General features: G+C 40.9%; 1 protein-coding gene across 2 annotated transcripts in view; it reads right to left on the bottom strand.

Annotated features, from left to right (window-relative positions):
- tbc1d22a (TBC1 domain family, member 22a) overlaps positions 1-14,571 on the bottom strand; it is a 127,178-nt gene that overhangs the window by 36,997 nt on the left and 75,610 nt on the right. For both annotated transcript variants that reach the window (XM_053414712.1, XM_053414711.1), the window contains exon 12: positions 9,249-9,324. In XM_053414712.1, coding sequence (XP_053270687.1) covers positions 9,249-9,324 — 76 coding nt within the window. The remainder of the gene's footprint in view (positions 1-9,248; positions 9,325-14,571) is intronic.

Below are 14,571 nucleotides of genomic sequence, written 5' to 3'. Positions count from 1 at the left end.
AATGGTGTCTTTATCTTTCATTGTGAGGGGAAAGTGGGCAGAGTGGAAGCCAATACAAATCACATTAATTTGTGTGATTTTTTCATTTTGGTAAGTCGCACAAACCTCCTGTGATTTTTGCACATTCATTGGTCCTCCATGTCAAACACACACTTTGTATTTTAAAATAAATTTCTTCAGTGTTTTATTATGAGTCATGCTACATTTCCTGCTAAGCCTCATTTGCTCTGTTTGCAGTCTGAGCTGTGAAACAATGGCAACATGATTTTTCCAGCATCGGGGAAAAAGATCTTATTTGGCAGTAACTAAAATGCACGATTCTACCACAGAACTGACAAAACAATAAATTACTCACCTGGAAAATTATAATTATGACCCAATGCACCGTATTTTTTTGTTTATCATGTAATCATTATCAGGTAGAGGACAGCTTATAAAAATATTGTTCTACTATATTTTGATTTTTAAAGGTTAACAGCTAGATTTCCTTGTTTTCAGTAAATTTTAATAAAACAGTTCCAAAACAAAAACAGTATTTGTTCCTATTTCGCACAACGAGACACATTTGGTACAATAGCAGGTTATTCCGGCAATAGGACTGCGACTGTGTCATGTCAACTCAAAGTAAATGAATTGTGATAACTGGATCATTGATGCTTTTTATTTCAGTTATGGATTTGGAATGGTTGCACTTAAAGCCACAGGAACTTTAATTATCCAAGACCAAATGTCCAGGCTCTTTCACAAGGGTAAAACTTCTGGCAGACTTTTAAATAACTTTAGGTATGACACATTATCAAAAAATCTTAATTATTAAAATCAATGTGAATTAATTAATGATAACTATTTGCATATACACACAAACAGTAGAAATGCAATGTTCTGCTAAAAGCATAAAGGAGAGTGTGGATATCCCCAAGTGAGCACAGGACCTTTCCAACACCCCACACAGCCCTGAAACCATCAATAGTATCAGTCAGTCTTAAGTACGCATCTTCAATTCTCTGCCACCAAACCCCTCAGACAGCGGAGTGGATCAGTCAGGCCTTCCCCAACCATTGTGTTTTTCCTACTTTTTCAAATTGCTAGATTTGCACTTGCAAAGATAAAGTTCATAAAAAGCAGAGTTTGTAAATTTTTGTCGGTGTATATTTGGGTCCACCCACTCCTGCATTTGCTTCAAAGATTAGTTAGCCGGGGACTAGAAGAAGATGATCAGGGAAATATCAAGTTAATTTTCTTCAGGATGTAAGAAATGTAATCATCTTTGGCTCACACGCACATTATACAGTATTCCGCAACTGACAATCTGGTTATAATTTTTAAAAACTCCTGTGCTTTGCATTGGGATTATTGAGGCTGGATGTTTTTACAATGCTGAGGAGAATTGTATCATTTATGATGAACTAGCTACAGTCAGTGTTGCTAGACCGCCCCCAAAAGTCCCCCAGCCTGTAGAAAATGCAACCCGTGAGTAGGGACTTTTTGAGGGATAGAACTTCCTGGAATTTATTATAGACCCTGGTCCCAGACGAAAAGCAGGTAGAGGTGCTGAGTTCCTCAAGAAGGGAAAATGTCTGATTTGAATGCACCTCATGGAGGTCTGTGACACAGGAGAATATACCATGATTAGGCTTTGGCTTCACAGACAGCAAATCAGAATCAATTAAAAGCTGGTTTCGGTTTTGTTCTGGCATTTGATGACAATAAGAAAAGTACAGAGCATAAACAGCCCCAATATTCAAAGTAGGTGTGATGGATTTTCTGTGCACATTACTGTGATTCATCTTCTGTGGTCAACATGAGCTAGGGACACACATAAAGAAACAACTGAATAGGACCATCAATCAAATTCAAAGGATAAACATCAGCATGTGATGAGATTTCCACTTGTGTCTGCACATAACAATGAAAGATGTTCTCTTTTTCATTATCTGTTTTGACCATACGGCATGAGGTGTTCTTAAAGCAACACTAAGTAACTCTAGTGAACCGTGCAGGAATAACAACTGCTTTATGGCATATGTCCATCATGGCAGGGCCAAGGAAGAAACCAAAGAGGCAATTCTCAGAAGAAACAAAGAAGAGGAGAGGAGACAGTGACAGAGTAAGAAACCGAACAAGAGTGAACCTCGGAGCGTATTTCACTTGCTGGCGAGAGCTTTAGGGGTCAAAAGAAGTAGAAAAGATGCCGAACTGGTGTTGTTGCTATTGGACCAGTTAGTCCTAACTTTTGCTTGTTTATATCTTGTGCTGTTCTGCTTGCTTGACAATGGGCTGCTTAAGTAAAGTTGTAGACTCTATGGTTTATCATCTGAAGCAAGGTAAACCTGAGGACATCATCCTCAGACATCGATAACTGTGTTGGCTACTTTCTTGCTGTGTTAGCATGTGAGCTTATGTGCTACTATTTAGTGCCAGACACCAAAAACTAGAAGAGCATGAATGTGTAACTTAATTTAGTTCATGTTTTTAAGACATCAAATTATAATTGCTACGACAACTCTGCTGCATACCGTAACTCTTATTAACTACAGTGAATTATGCACCATGCCTGTAAGGGGAGCCCGGGAATACCCAAAAGCAAATTTTGCATTGCGTCGCTTTAATTAAGCTCAAGAGTCAAAGAGCAGTGTCGATGTCAGTGTCATAGCGTGGCAGGTTGGTGTGAAGAAATGTCGAGGCAGAAGAAATGTCGGCTGAAAACTTGCAGACGGGGCCCATGTCACTGAGAACGGCTGCCTTTGTTCATTTCCCTGCTCTTGATAAATGTTTGTTTTATGCTTCTTTACATGACAAAAGATTAAAAATACCACTCAGTATTCAGCGACTCCTGAGTTCACAGTCATCAAAACGCATGGCATTCATCCTCTCTCTCTCTCACACACACACACATACAAATCATAATAGAGCTTTAATTATAGAGCTGTCAGAAAATGTATGAGAAAAGCCAGTTAGGGAGAAACTATAGCATCCTCTTCTCTCCCACTCTGTTCTCTGACAAGCACACACATCAGCCTACAGCTTTAATAAAGCTTTAATCGGTGAAACACTTTGCGAGGTATTTCTAGCAAAGAACACACACATCATTACTTTCCAACACAGACTTCAAACACTTGAATGACACCTGTCTTAAACAAGCAACCATGTTAGTCGCTACAGCATATCAGCGGGGTGCGAAGTAAACACAAAGCCATTATTTCACACTCCTATCGGCAGTGTAATTATCACATGCTGCTGAAAAATCATAAACAATACGAGCTCATTAACAGCGTTTGAAGCATGGTGAGAGATCTAAGCTAACCACCAAACAGTGAGCGGAGCAACTTTAGACAATGTTAAATGACACATTAGAGACTTCAGCGAATATAGAGTGGGAGTGGTGCATGATGGGAGAGGAGAGGAAAGGGAAATAGCAGGAGATGGAGAGGATATGGAGCAAATAGGAGAGAAAGACGAAGAGATGAGAGGGAGAGGAGATGAGGAGATATTTTTTTAAAGCAAAACCAAAAAATTACAGACACTAAAACAACGAACTGCACTGGTGGGGCTGCAGTCCAGCTGGCAGAGCGCTCGGCATGCTGGGTAGTGTAGTTATGCAAGCTGAGGGGGGGTTGAGGATGACAGCTCTAATAAACCCTGATTGACCGATGAGTCTTGTCTTCCTCCCTACTGCTGGTTGAAGTTTAGGATGGAGGCCACGGCACGCTCTCCGCAGCGGCCTGAACCCTGTGGCTGGTGAAGTGCAGGTGGACAGCGGGAGGTCAGAGGTCGTACAGTGACTAGTGAGCACTTCCCAGGATTCTGCTGATGAGGCCAATCCTGCCTGACTTCCTGCTCTCCTTGGTCTAAAATGTAATTACAGATACACTCCTCTCCCTCCGCTCTGGCTTTCAATTTTTCTCTCTTTTTAAATGGGAGGGTTTCAATTGTGTTTGTTTACGACACTTTTCAGGGAAGGGAAAAATACACAAGACACATTATTAAACTTAATATGACTTGTTAAAAGTATTTGTTAGAATTCCTGCTGAGATTGTCAGTCTCTTGGTGTATGGCTTGAAACTGTGTGGTCCGAGCCAAATTGAAGATTTGTCCCTTTTTACTAATATCGGCATGAAATTGGTGTCCTGGTCAAAGATCCTGAAATCCCTCTCCACTGCAGTGAGCCTGTCCTGCTGACAGCATGATCAAATGTTCTGGTGTCAAGTGTCTGGACAGATCTGCATATCTGGCCTAGGAAAGTGTGGAGCTACAGAGTAAATTATCAGTGTTCTGCTGAGGTGAGAGTATCGTCAGGTCCCAGAGAAACGAGTCGAACTCTCAGCCAACATTACTCTATTCATGCGAATGATCCCGAATCGTTTTGAAAAAGCCAAACGCTCAGCCGGCCTGCCAACCCACCAGTGGTGTATCTCTATCTTCGTCTCTCTGTTTATCTGTCAGAGTGATTATTCAAGGTCACATCACAATTACTGATTAGCCTGAGGGCGACTGCAGCAATTGTGGGAGAGTTTATAATTAATTGTGAGACTCTCTATTATAGTATTTACAGATGGAACAAGTGTCTCTTCTTCCTCCTGTTGCACAAAAATTAAGCCTAAATATCACTGATACCGGTGCTGCCATCTTGCCCCTTTGACGTCATTTAGAGCCAGAGCTTGTGCAATAGATTGTGTTGTGGAGTTTCATCAACAAGGTCCTGCTGATATATGTTCTCAATCCATCTGCTGTAAATCATTATGTTTCACTTAATTTCTAAAGCATCAAGTAGTTATTAAAACCAAACTTAGAAGAAAAATGAAGGGTTAGGGTTAGTGCGACAAGAACAACCTAAAATGACAAATATATATTTTTCGCATGTTTAGACTTTTTCGTTTGGTCCCTGTCCCAACCACTAACATGGAGGGGGCAGAGTTTATGACCTATATTGCAGCCAGTCACGTTTCAAGACACTTCACTCAAAAAGCTTCACTTTTGTGAACTGTTTATAAAATGTGTTTTTCACAAATCCTGCTAAAACAAAAATCTTAAAAAAATAAGGCTAAAACACCATGTAAAACCAAATGCTGTGGTAACTTATAAAACTGCTGCTGATAGAACGCAAATTATCATAATTATTTACCCCCGAAAACAAATTGCAGCCTTTCATTATGCAACACAGTCTCAGAATCCAGCAACCAGTTTTGTAAGACAAGTCAGGATGCAGAGAACACTATGCCAGTGCGACGTCCTCTAATTTGCATAAAGAAATTCACCTTTGGGCAATTTGCATGTTGATGAACTTGTACTAATGCACTTGCCTGCGACAAATACACAGAAAGAGATAAGGGAGGGATAAAGAGATCAAAGAAACATTAAACGCATGCCGACAAAGTGGCTTGTCTTTTGAGGAGGTACATGTGCTAGCGTCAAACAAAGCTAATGGGAGTTAGCGTCACTTATTACAAGTAAGATTAATTAGAGAGGAGAGTTGGGGGTCTGAGGGAGGGGCGAGCAGAGGGAGAAACAAAGACATTTCAAAGTAAAAAACCATCCAACGATGTCACCCGCTGTTTTCAACTAAGCGAATCAAGTTACCGAAAAACATCTTTTAATAATCAACATTTAGAACTAATGTGTTTTTCTTTTCTTTTTGGTTGACTTATTTCAACTTCAAACGGCGCTCATGCCACGTGAATGAAATCACAGAAAAACTAATTAAAATGGAATATACAAAGAACACAACCTATTTGATCTCTCTAATGGGTAAAGATGTTTGATCAAGCACACACTTTTGAGCACTAACCATCCACCTCAGTCGTAACACCCAGGTGAGGAGAGAGACATTTCCCAGTTGTGCTAGGATGCAAACTGACAACATTGTGAATATTAAACCCCATCCTTAAAACACTGAAAATGATTGCTGTCTTAAGACTGAAAGGTTTATCCCATTTTACATTTGTCAGATGGTGGCATTAGATATATGTAAACATGGCATTCAATTTACGCCTCGGTCATTTTATATTGAAGAAAACGTGGGGCTGACAACGACATTAATGAAAACATTTGCTGAAAACATTTGCTGAAAAATAAAACCTGACAGTTGGACAATTAGGAAACAAGAGGAGGATCAGTAGGAGATCACTCTGCAATGTTTATGACACTTACTGCAAGAATCTATCGAGTTGCATATTCTCTAAGTTACAAGAAGAAAAAGTTGGGGTTGTGAGAGGGGGAAAAATAAAATTACTTATTACTATTATTTTTGTTTGTTTCATTTAATCTGTCGTTCAGATCGATGATCATTTTATTTTGTCTTGTCTGTCTCGTAAAATTGTCAGATAACACCATCGGCCTCTCCAGGTTGGATGATGGTAGTTCCTCCCCTGACCTATTTTAAATCCTGGCTCTTATATTGTTGGACAAAAGAAGGTATTTTTGAAAGTCTGGGTGAAATGAAGGCAACCCACTCTGTCCATAAGTGGAGTCTAAAAGGTGAATTCAGAGACAGAAGTATAGCCTGTAATTCAACCTCTTAAGTGTGAGAATAAGGAGCCCTCACTGAAGTTTCCTCACCATCCCTCTCTATGATTGTACACTTTATGTGCTGTATGTGTTCCTCTACATCTGACAGGCACATAGAAGGAGAGACATGCAGTCATTTTAAAGACACTGTGTGAAGGTGACAGAGAAAGTGGTGCGAGACAGACACATCAGCAATGTCCTGTCCCTGCTGACCCTGTGCTGCAAACACTAATGCAATGAAACACTGAGCTGAGGTCAAAAACATCAGACTGCCTCTTTCCCACCACCCTCTTCTATCCACCCACTGTCTTAACACATATCTCATCCACTACTAATGTTCCCATATCGCTTACCCAACCAGCTTAAGGGCTGAAAATGAATATCAAAGTCTCATAGCAGGAGCTAATCAATTTTCTTGTGCCTTTTATGGAAGGTTGCCAGCTCTCTCTAATAGAGAATAATAGATCTGCTCATTTCACAAATAGTTGTGTCTAAAATATTGAAAATAATGAGCTGCAGGATTTCAGTACTATAAATCCAGGCAATGTAATGGATTGGTAAACTCAAAGGAAACATACAGAAATCTTTAACAAACAAAGAGAAACGCTTAGAGACTGATTTCATTAAAAAACAGATTATACAACTTGTGATGTTAGGAAAGGACTATTTGTAAATCCAGAGTGCAAACATCTCCCTGTTGTGCAAAGACGTGGACCTGACCCTTTGTCAAAATAGCCGCCATCTGATAAGCGCTGATGGGTCATTTTAAAAAAAGATGAGAGGCCACTGTTCCCCAAAACAGATGCTATGTCGACAGCTGGGTGAAAACAATCCTGCAACACGAGATAAAAGATATCTGTGATCTCATTAGAGGTGGTAATGTCAAGCTACCGAGGTAGAAAATGGCTCTGCCCCAACTGTGATGACAGGGCGCTTTTGGAGTAAGATATAGTAAGAATGCTGAGTCATTTGTTATGGCTTTGCTGGGGCGTGCCGGGGCTCAGATGGTGGAAGGACTTTAGTTTCCCCTTTTTGCCCTTCTTTTCTTTGATAATGTCTTTCCTATCTATAGCACAGAGAAGATCAACGCACACTTAATTCGACCCACACTTTCACTTCAATGCACACAATCTTCTCACTAAAGGGAAAAAAAAAACACACAATATTATAGCTACACTCATACACACATACTCTTTCCATAGGCATGTGTCTGCTGACAATCACAAATGCCACCAGACAGGCCTGCATATATACCCAACATATCTTTCCCTTGATATTCTCCCTCACACACGTACACACACTCTCGCCATCCATTTGAATGCAGCGAGTGCATCCTCCCCTGCCTCTGGCTGACAGAGCAGCTGACAGGATCGTGGAACAGCACCAAGGTTAGTCCAGAACATGACCACTGCACAGGGGCGTGCTTTGATAAAAACCTGCACAAAGCATCATGGTCCACAGGCCTTTTCAGTGACAGCTTGGATCGCTAAAAGCAAACCAGGTAGTATTTACAGACGCAATTGTGACTAAATGGGAAATAGACTGAGAAAATCAGTGTCGCTTATTAACACCCCAGCTACGAGTGAATGTGAAATGTCACCAGACGCGAGCGTGCAAGTTCACTCTGTGCGCATACATTAACTTCCAGGGAACAGCGGGTCATTGATTTGCGCTAATAATCACCGGCACGTACACAATACCTTGACAGCCGTGTGGAATCTAAATTAGCAAGACACGATCATGGTGTCAAGTCATTGCAAGCCGACAAGAATCAAGGCGTGAAATGTTTCTTCCCGGTGTGTGTGTGTCACAGAGAAAGTGTTAAACAAACTGTAACTCTAAAGTGAGGAAAGAAATCCTCATTAATTTTTTAAGTGACTTATTTTTTATTGAGGTGCCTTTTATTCCTGTTGCCGGGCAAAAAAATATACATCACAGCGAACTTCAAGAGATTTATGCGAGACAATTAAAGCCACCGTTCTCCACCCTGTGACATGCTCGTAATTAGGAGCTGAACACGGTTGTGCTCAGGCACTTCAGTAAAGAAAATAGCTATAGAGATTACAGTGGGCCTCATACTTAAACTGTTCGTATACACAGTAATGCAGAAGTTGACATTCACCACCTCTGGCTCCATAATGCTCATATAAGATTTTTTTGTTTTCTCTTTGATTTCTATTCGAGAGTGTGGTCCTTCCGTTGGAGAGCCGCACTTGTTGATTTGACATTCAGATTTTTTAAACGCTCCACTCGCACTTAACTACTACAATTATATACAATTTCACTTAATAACATGACACATGGCATTCTATAGGAATTCTAGCTTCTTGCTGAAAGAATGTTCCATGCATCACATAAGCAACGTGAGCTTGAAAAAGAGCGGAAGCTGGGGTGCAGGAAATTCATCAAAGTGACAAAATATCTTGGTTGAGTGCCAGCATAGCGTTTCCAGTGAAAGCATTACAAATCTGAACATAACCACGTTCTTTAATAAAGCAAAAACCGCCATAATATACACAAGACCCTACACAGAAAGTGACATTGAGAAAATGCTACTCAAACAGAAAACATTTTTCTTCACGTTTAAGAAAAAGCATTTGTTTAATCAGGTTAACCATCATCATGTCGATTGCACAACACAAAACTGCAGAGTTGTGACAGATAAGAGGGGAAAAGGACATCAAGCTAAAGTGGCGGAGCTGTGAGTATTTTGTGGATGGATGGAGGCAAGGAGGATGACTCACCATCGATCCTGCTGACCAGCTCCTCCAGGGCCTTGACTTTCCTCTGGATCCCTGGTTGGGCAAATGTGTAGTTATCCTGAGGAGGAGAAAAGCCAGAAGGAGTCAATGCGGACCTAGCCTCCATCTAAATCTCTAGTTTGTTAAACAGAGTGTATGCTGTTCACCACAGTGAATTAATGAATGATTGTTTGAAATAGGCTTCAAACAAGATGTTGGTATAATTACGGGGAAGAGTAAATATCACTGTGAACCTTGAAGAACTACACAACAAACAAAGGAGATGAAGCAGATATTTTATGAAATTATTTTTAGTTATATTTGTTTCTGTTTTTTAGACAAGCTGTGAATTTACTATCTTGGTCAGAAAAGGAACAGGTTTTATTTCACCTTGACATTTGCAGCCATTTGGCCCAGGAGTCACCGTATCAAATCACACACTTGAAAAGGTTATAAATTTCACAGTGACTCTCAGAGGATTCACCGTCACAAAGAAGTGCAAGAGCGATTGCAAACTTGAAGTGTTTACCAGGCCTCACACAAAAAAACTGAGCCATCTTAAAAAGTAAACAGAGAAAAGAGGCCATCTCACCAGCTCTGGCTTGACAGTACGTGTGGCCTTTAAGACAAAGTGGGCTGCCTGTGAATGTGCGCTAAAAAAATAGCAGGTGAGCTCTGAATAAATCCTGGCCTCGTCTTTATAATAAAAAAAAAAAATGCAATTTTCCATTGCCCCTTTCAAACAGCCTCTTTACCTCATCGAGTCTGGATGATGCCAGCAGGATAGCAAACAGTGAGACTGAGGTGATAGGAGAGATGCTTGTAAAGTTCCATGTAAGGCTGAATGCAGGGAGATGGACAACAGGCCTTGAGAAGTTTACCTTGAGTTAGTCGCTCACACTGATAAGATCTGTCACCTTCCTAATAGGAGCTCTCATTTCTGACATTCTCTGATTCGGTTATCCTGAGAGAGAAAATATGTAATGCGTTTATATTTGAAAACAAAAAAACAAAACAACTCTTGGTCTGGAACTGAAAATGTTCAAAGCTTCTGAGACAAATGAGAGCTTCACTTGGGAAATATTAAAATGATAAAATATAATATGGGTTATTACAAAAATCAAACATATTCAATTTAGATGTATGATATGATACTGTATTTTAAGATGATTTACAAATCAATTTGGACCTTTTTGAGGATAATGAACAGCGTGGACAGTGTCGGTCAGTTGAACTTGCAGAATCTGATACATGTGAGCCTATACATAAGCATTTTGTGTGTGTATAGCTAAACACACCCACACACACACCCACAACGAGGATTGAGTTTCCTTGAGGGGTCATTTCATAGTGGCTGGAGAACAGCTGATGTGGCAAACTAACCAACAGACGGGGAGATGGAGGGAGAGAAAATGAGAAGACAGAGAGAGAGAGATGAGAGAGAGAGAGAGAGAGAGAGAGAGAGAGAGAGAGAGAGATGAGAGAGAGAGAGAGAGAGAGAGAGAGAGAGAGAGAGAGAGAGAGAGTCGTTTAGCAATAAACAGCTACAGTTGTCCTTCAGGCTCAGCAGAACCAAGGTACGTGTGTCCTCCTGAGTCCATAGGCTAAGAAACTGCATTCTCACCAGCCTTTTTCATTTCCTCCGAGCAGAGCATCTTTCCATCCCTCCATCGTCCCAAAATGCAACTTAACCTCTTCTTCCCATTTCCTCTCATTCACCCAAGTCTGTCCCTTGGTCACCATTGTCTGTACACTTCTTCAATTTCCCTCCCTGTGTTTTCATTATCCGTGTTACTTGAACTTCGCTTAATAGTTTTGCTTATTTTACATTTGTATATTGTTGAGTTCCGTCCATAGATTCTTTGCCTCTCTGGTTTCTCTCTCTCTCTCTCTCTCTCTCTCTTTCTTTCTACCAGCCCAGTGTTAATGTGGTTTTGTAATTAGTGAGTGTGAGGACCAGTACAAGTAATTACATTTGCATTATTGAAGCTGCTGGCTTTAATCAACTGCTTTTCCTTCTCTCCGTCTTACCCATTTCAGGCAGATTGTTAAAGGCAGGAATGTTTGTGCCTTTATTCCACCACAAACTCCTGCATAAAAGGCACAAACACCGGTTCTTGAGTTCTCTGCTGCCTTCAAGCCGACACAGGAGGTCGTCACAGAGCCAGATCGATGGTTGTGTTAAAGGTAGAGCTGGAACGGCGGGACAGATGCAGACGCTGTTGTGCATCATGTCACAAATCTGATTCAGAAATACCTGCATGCTATCTAAAACTAATTATAATTATACACTTGCTTTGTTCAGCGTAAAGAAGCAAAGGCAGCATAACAGGGCGTCTTCTAAACAACATATAGTGTAAACCCTGCATGAAAGAAGCTTCTGTTCCTCACTCACCAGCTCCTTCTGGCTTATTTTCCCCAAATTCTCTTTATATCTCTTTTGAATGATCATCTTCTGGCTCTTTCCACGTCAGACTCTAAATTGCTTTTCAATCAATCTTATTTTAACTTTCTTTCAGAGTTTGTCTTCATCATTCTTTTGCTTGTCCACGACTTTGTCTATCTCTGTGTCTGTCACAATCTCTGCCCTTTAATTTCTAAAATGATTGCTCATACAGAAAACAGGGGGGGGGGGGGGGGGGGGGGGGGGGATAAATGGAGCCACGTGCAGATCAACTATGAGGACAGATTTGGAAACCCTCAGCCCTGAATTTAGCACTGACCACTTCTGATAACAATCAGGACAAATGTTAGTGTCAGGTTCCTCTGGTTCCTATAATTTATTTATTCTACCTGTAATTACATTGCTCTACATTACCAGTGATCAAAATCTGCAATGAGACCAGTCATTATCACAGTCACTCTTATTTCAACCTCTATGCGACCATAAGCTACTGAGCAATATTCTGCTTTTAGTTAAACATAGTGAAGAAAACACTTTTCTTCCTGCTCTAGTAAATCAATCGTAAGCCAAGGCATTCAGAAAGACAGAGATGAGTTTAAGGGTCAAGAGGTTTTCAAACCTCCTGTGTGTCTGTACTTTCAGGAGCTTAATTTCGTTTTGCACGTTTCTTTCCATTTCCTCTCTATTTTTGCTGCATTCCTCATATTTTCCCAACTCCTTTGTTTCTCCCCTTTAAACCTGGCTCAGCTGCTTCTTCATTCACCTTCCTTACAAATCTCTATAGCTTCTCCTGTTATCAAATCCTACCTCTTCCCCTCTCAACCTTCTGTTCTCCAGCTCATCGTCTATTTCCATCAGTCTGTCGGCGCTAATGAGGCTAGACTCGACAAAGTGTTTTGAACGTGCTATAATGCCTCCTGTGCTTTGTTGTTCTCCCTGGTGTTTCATTGTGTTGCGTACTGTACTGCATTTTATTTTGTGACTGAAGTTTGGATTGTTAGATCTGTTCGTGGTGAGGTATAAGGCACAACAGCAAATTTAGTTGCTTTATGTTCTTGGTCTGCATTCACATTCATCCCACTACTCAATATTTTTTCCTTTTACCATTTTCTCAGTTGCCTCTCCTCCTATTTCCTCATCCTCTCTGCTCGTCTTCTCCCCAATCCCTCTCCCTTTCTCTTCTTCGCCCTCTCACCTCCTTTATTCATTATATTTTGTCCCATTTTCTATTTTCTGCCTTTTTATGCCCAATCCTCTTCCACTCACTTCCTCGCTTTGTCAAATCCAATATGTCGAATCTTTGATCAGCTGAGGCAACAGGAGGAAATCAACTCTCACTCCATTATTCATACATTCCCCCTCTTCTCCCACCATCTGTCCATCCACCGCATCTGACCCAGCAACTAAGTGGAACTGCCCCAGCATCACCCAATTGAACAAAATGACCACACAAAACAGAAACACAAAGTTTGCCTTGCTTTTTCTCAGCCAGGTGTCAAGAGCCTCTCGTTCTCTCCTTCTTTGTTCTCCCCCTCTCTTCTCTCTCAGTCACCTGAATCAATAGCTCCTCTTCACCTCTCACTCCGTTCTATTAGAGACAACAAAGGCTCCATGCTGCACTAAGATTGCCTCCTATTGAGGCACTGGATGTCTATCAGTGAGTTGAACAGAAGCAACAGAACAACGCTGCAAGGTTATGTGCACATGTGAAAGATAGAGAGACAGAGAGACGTAAGGACGGAGGAGAGAGAGGGAGGGAAAGAGAGGGAGATGACAGGCCAAGATAAAGGTAGACAATAATGGACAGAGTGCTGTAGAGAAGACTGAAGGACGGGGCAATGATCTGTCAGTCTCGGGCATGTTTGTGAGTGTCAGAGGGAGAAAGAGAGAAAGCAGAAAGTGATTATTTGAGCGAGATGACAGGTTGTGATAAGGTGTAGACAAAGGTGTGGAAAATTACAGGTACAGGAAGATTGGCCCGATTTCTTTCTGTTGCTCTGAGTTAGAGGGATCATCATCTCTGGCCTGAAGCTTGAGGGCAGTAAACTTTAATATATACAGGAAGCAGGAAAGGGGAGGAAGTTCACAAGTTCAAGATACAACATCATGCTTTGTCTAACTGACGGTAAAGGTCTATAGGTAGCGCCCGAGACAACATGATTATGTGTCTGTAGCCGTGCTAACAACCATATGGCGCTATAACTGCAGTATTTTGGGCACCTTATGTGAGCAAGCTAGCATTTTAACATTTATATGTATATCAAGATAGATGATGTGACAGCTCCCCAAAAATGAGGCCAAATCATCTGGATCCCCCCTGGTGGCTGGCAGCCAAGATGGCAGCCCCTATATATTAGCTCCGTTTTTTTTACAAAGCATGGAGAGGCTTTTTGATATGTCATAATTTTAGGAAATGTTGGCACTTTTGTGAAATTACATTGAAAAAGTTTCTGACATCAAAAACGTCATCTTACCAAACACAACTGTTAAACATCAGTGAAGTATTCAGTTCATCACAGAATTGTTTCAGCCACCACCAGGCCAAATAAATTGTTCACCCACGGTGCTGATAGTTGGTGATTGATGCAACCTGGTTCCTTTCTTTTCCTCTTTGTGAATATACACTATATGTATGTTATTCCTACATCTGGAAGACAAACTGAAGGAGCTAGAAACCCTCATTCTGAGGCGGTAGACACACTGGGCCAAAACTTAATTTGCTGGAAAAAAATATCAGCTTTCTTTGGCTGCAGAAATCAAGTTTCTGTAATTCCTACCCAATTACAGGATTCTCATAAATGTGACACTTAAGAAATCAGGTCACTGCTTGAAGCGGAGTGTAACCTGGCTGCTGTTAACTTCACTCCATACCTTGTGAACAATTAACACAGTAGAGAAATGACTCTTACATATATTTCACAC

Source organism: Pleuronectes platessa, chromosome 22 (genome assembly GCF_947347685.1).
Source record: "Pleuronectes platessa chromosome 22, fPlePla1.1, whole genome shotgun sequence".
In the NCBI taxonomy this organism is placed as follows: Eukaryota; Metazoa; Chordata; class Actinopteri; order Pleuronectiformes; family Pleuronectidae; genus Pleuronectes; species Pleuronectes platessa.
This window is presented reverse-complemented; position numbering and strand designations above follow the sequence as displayed.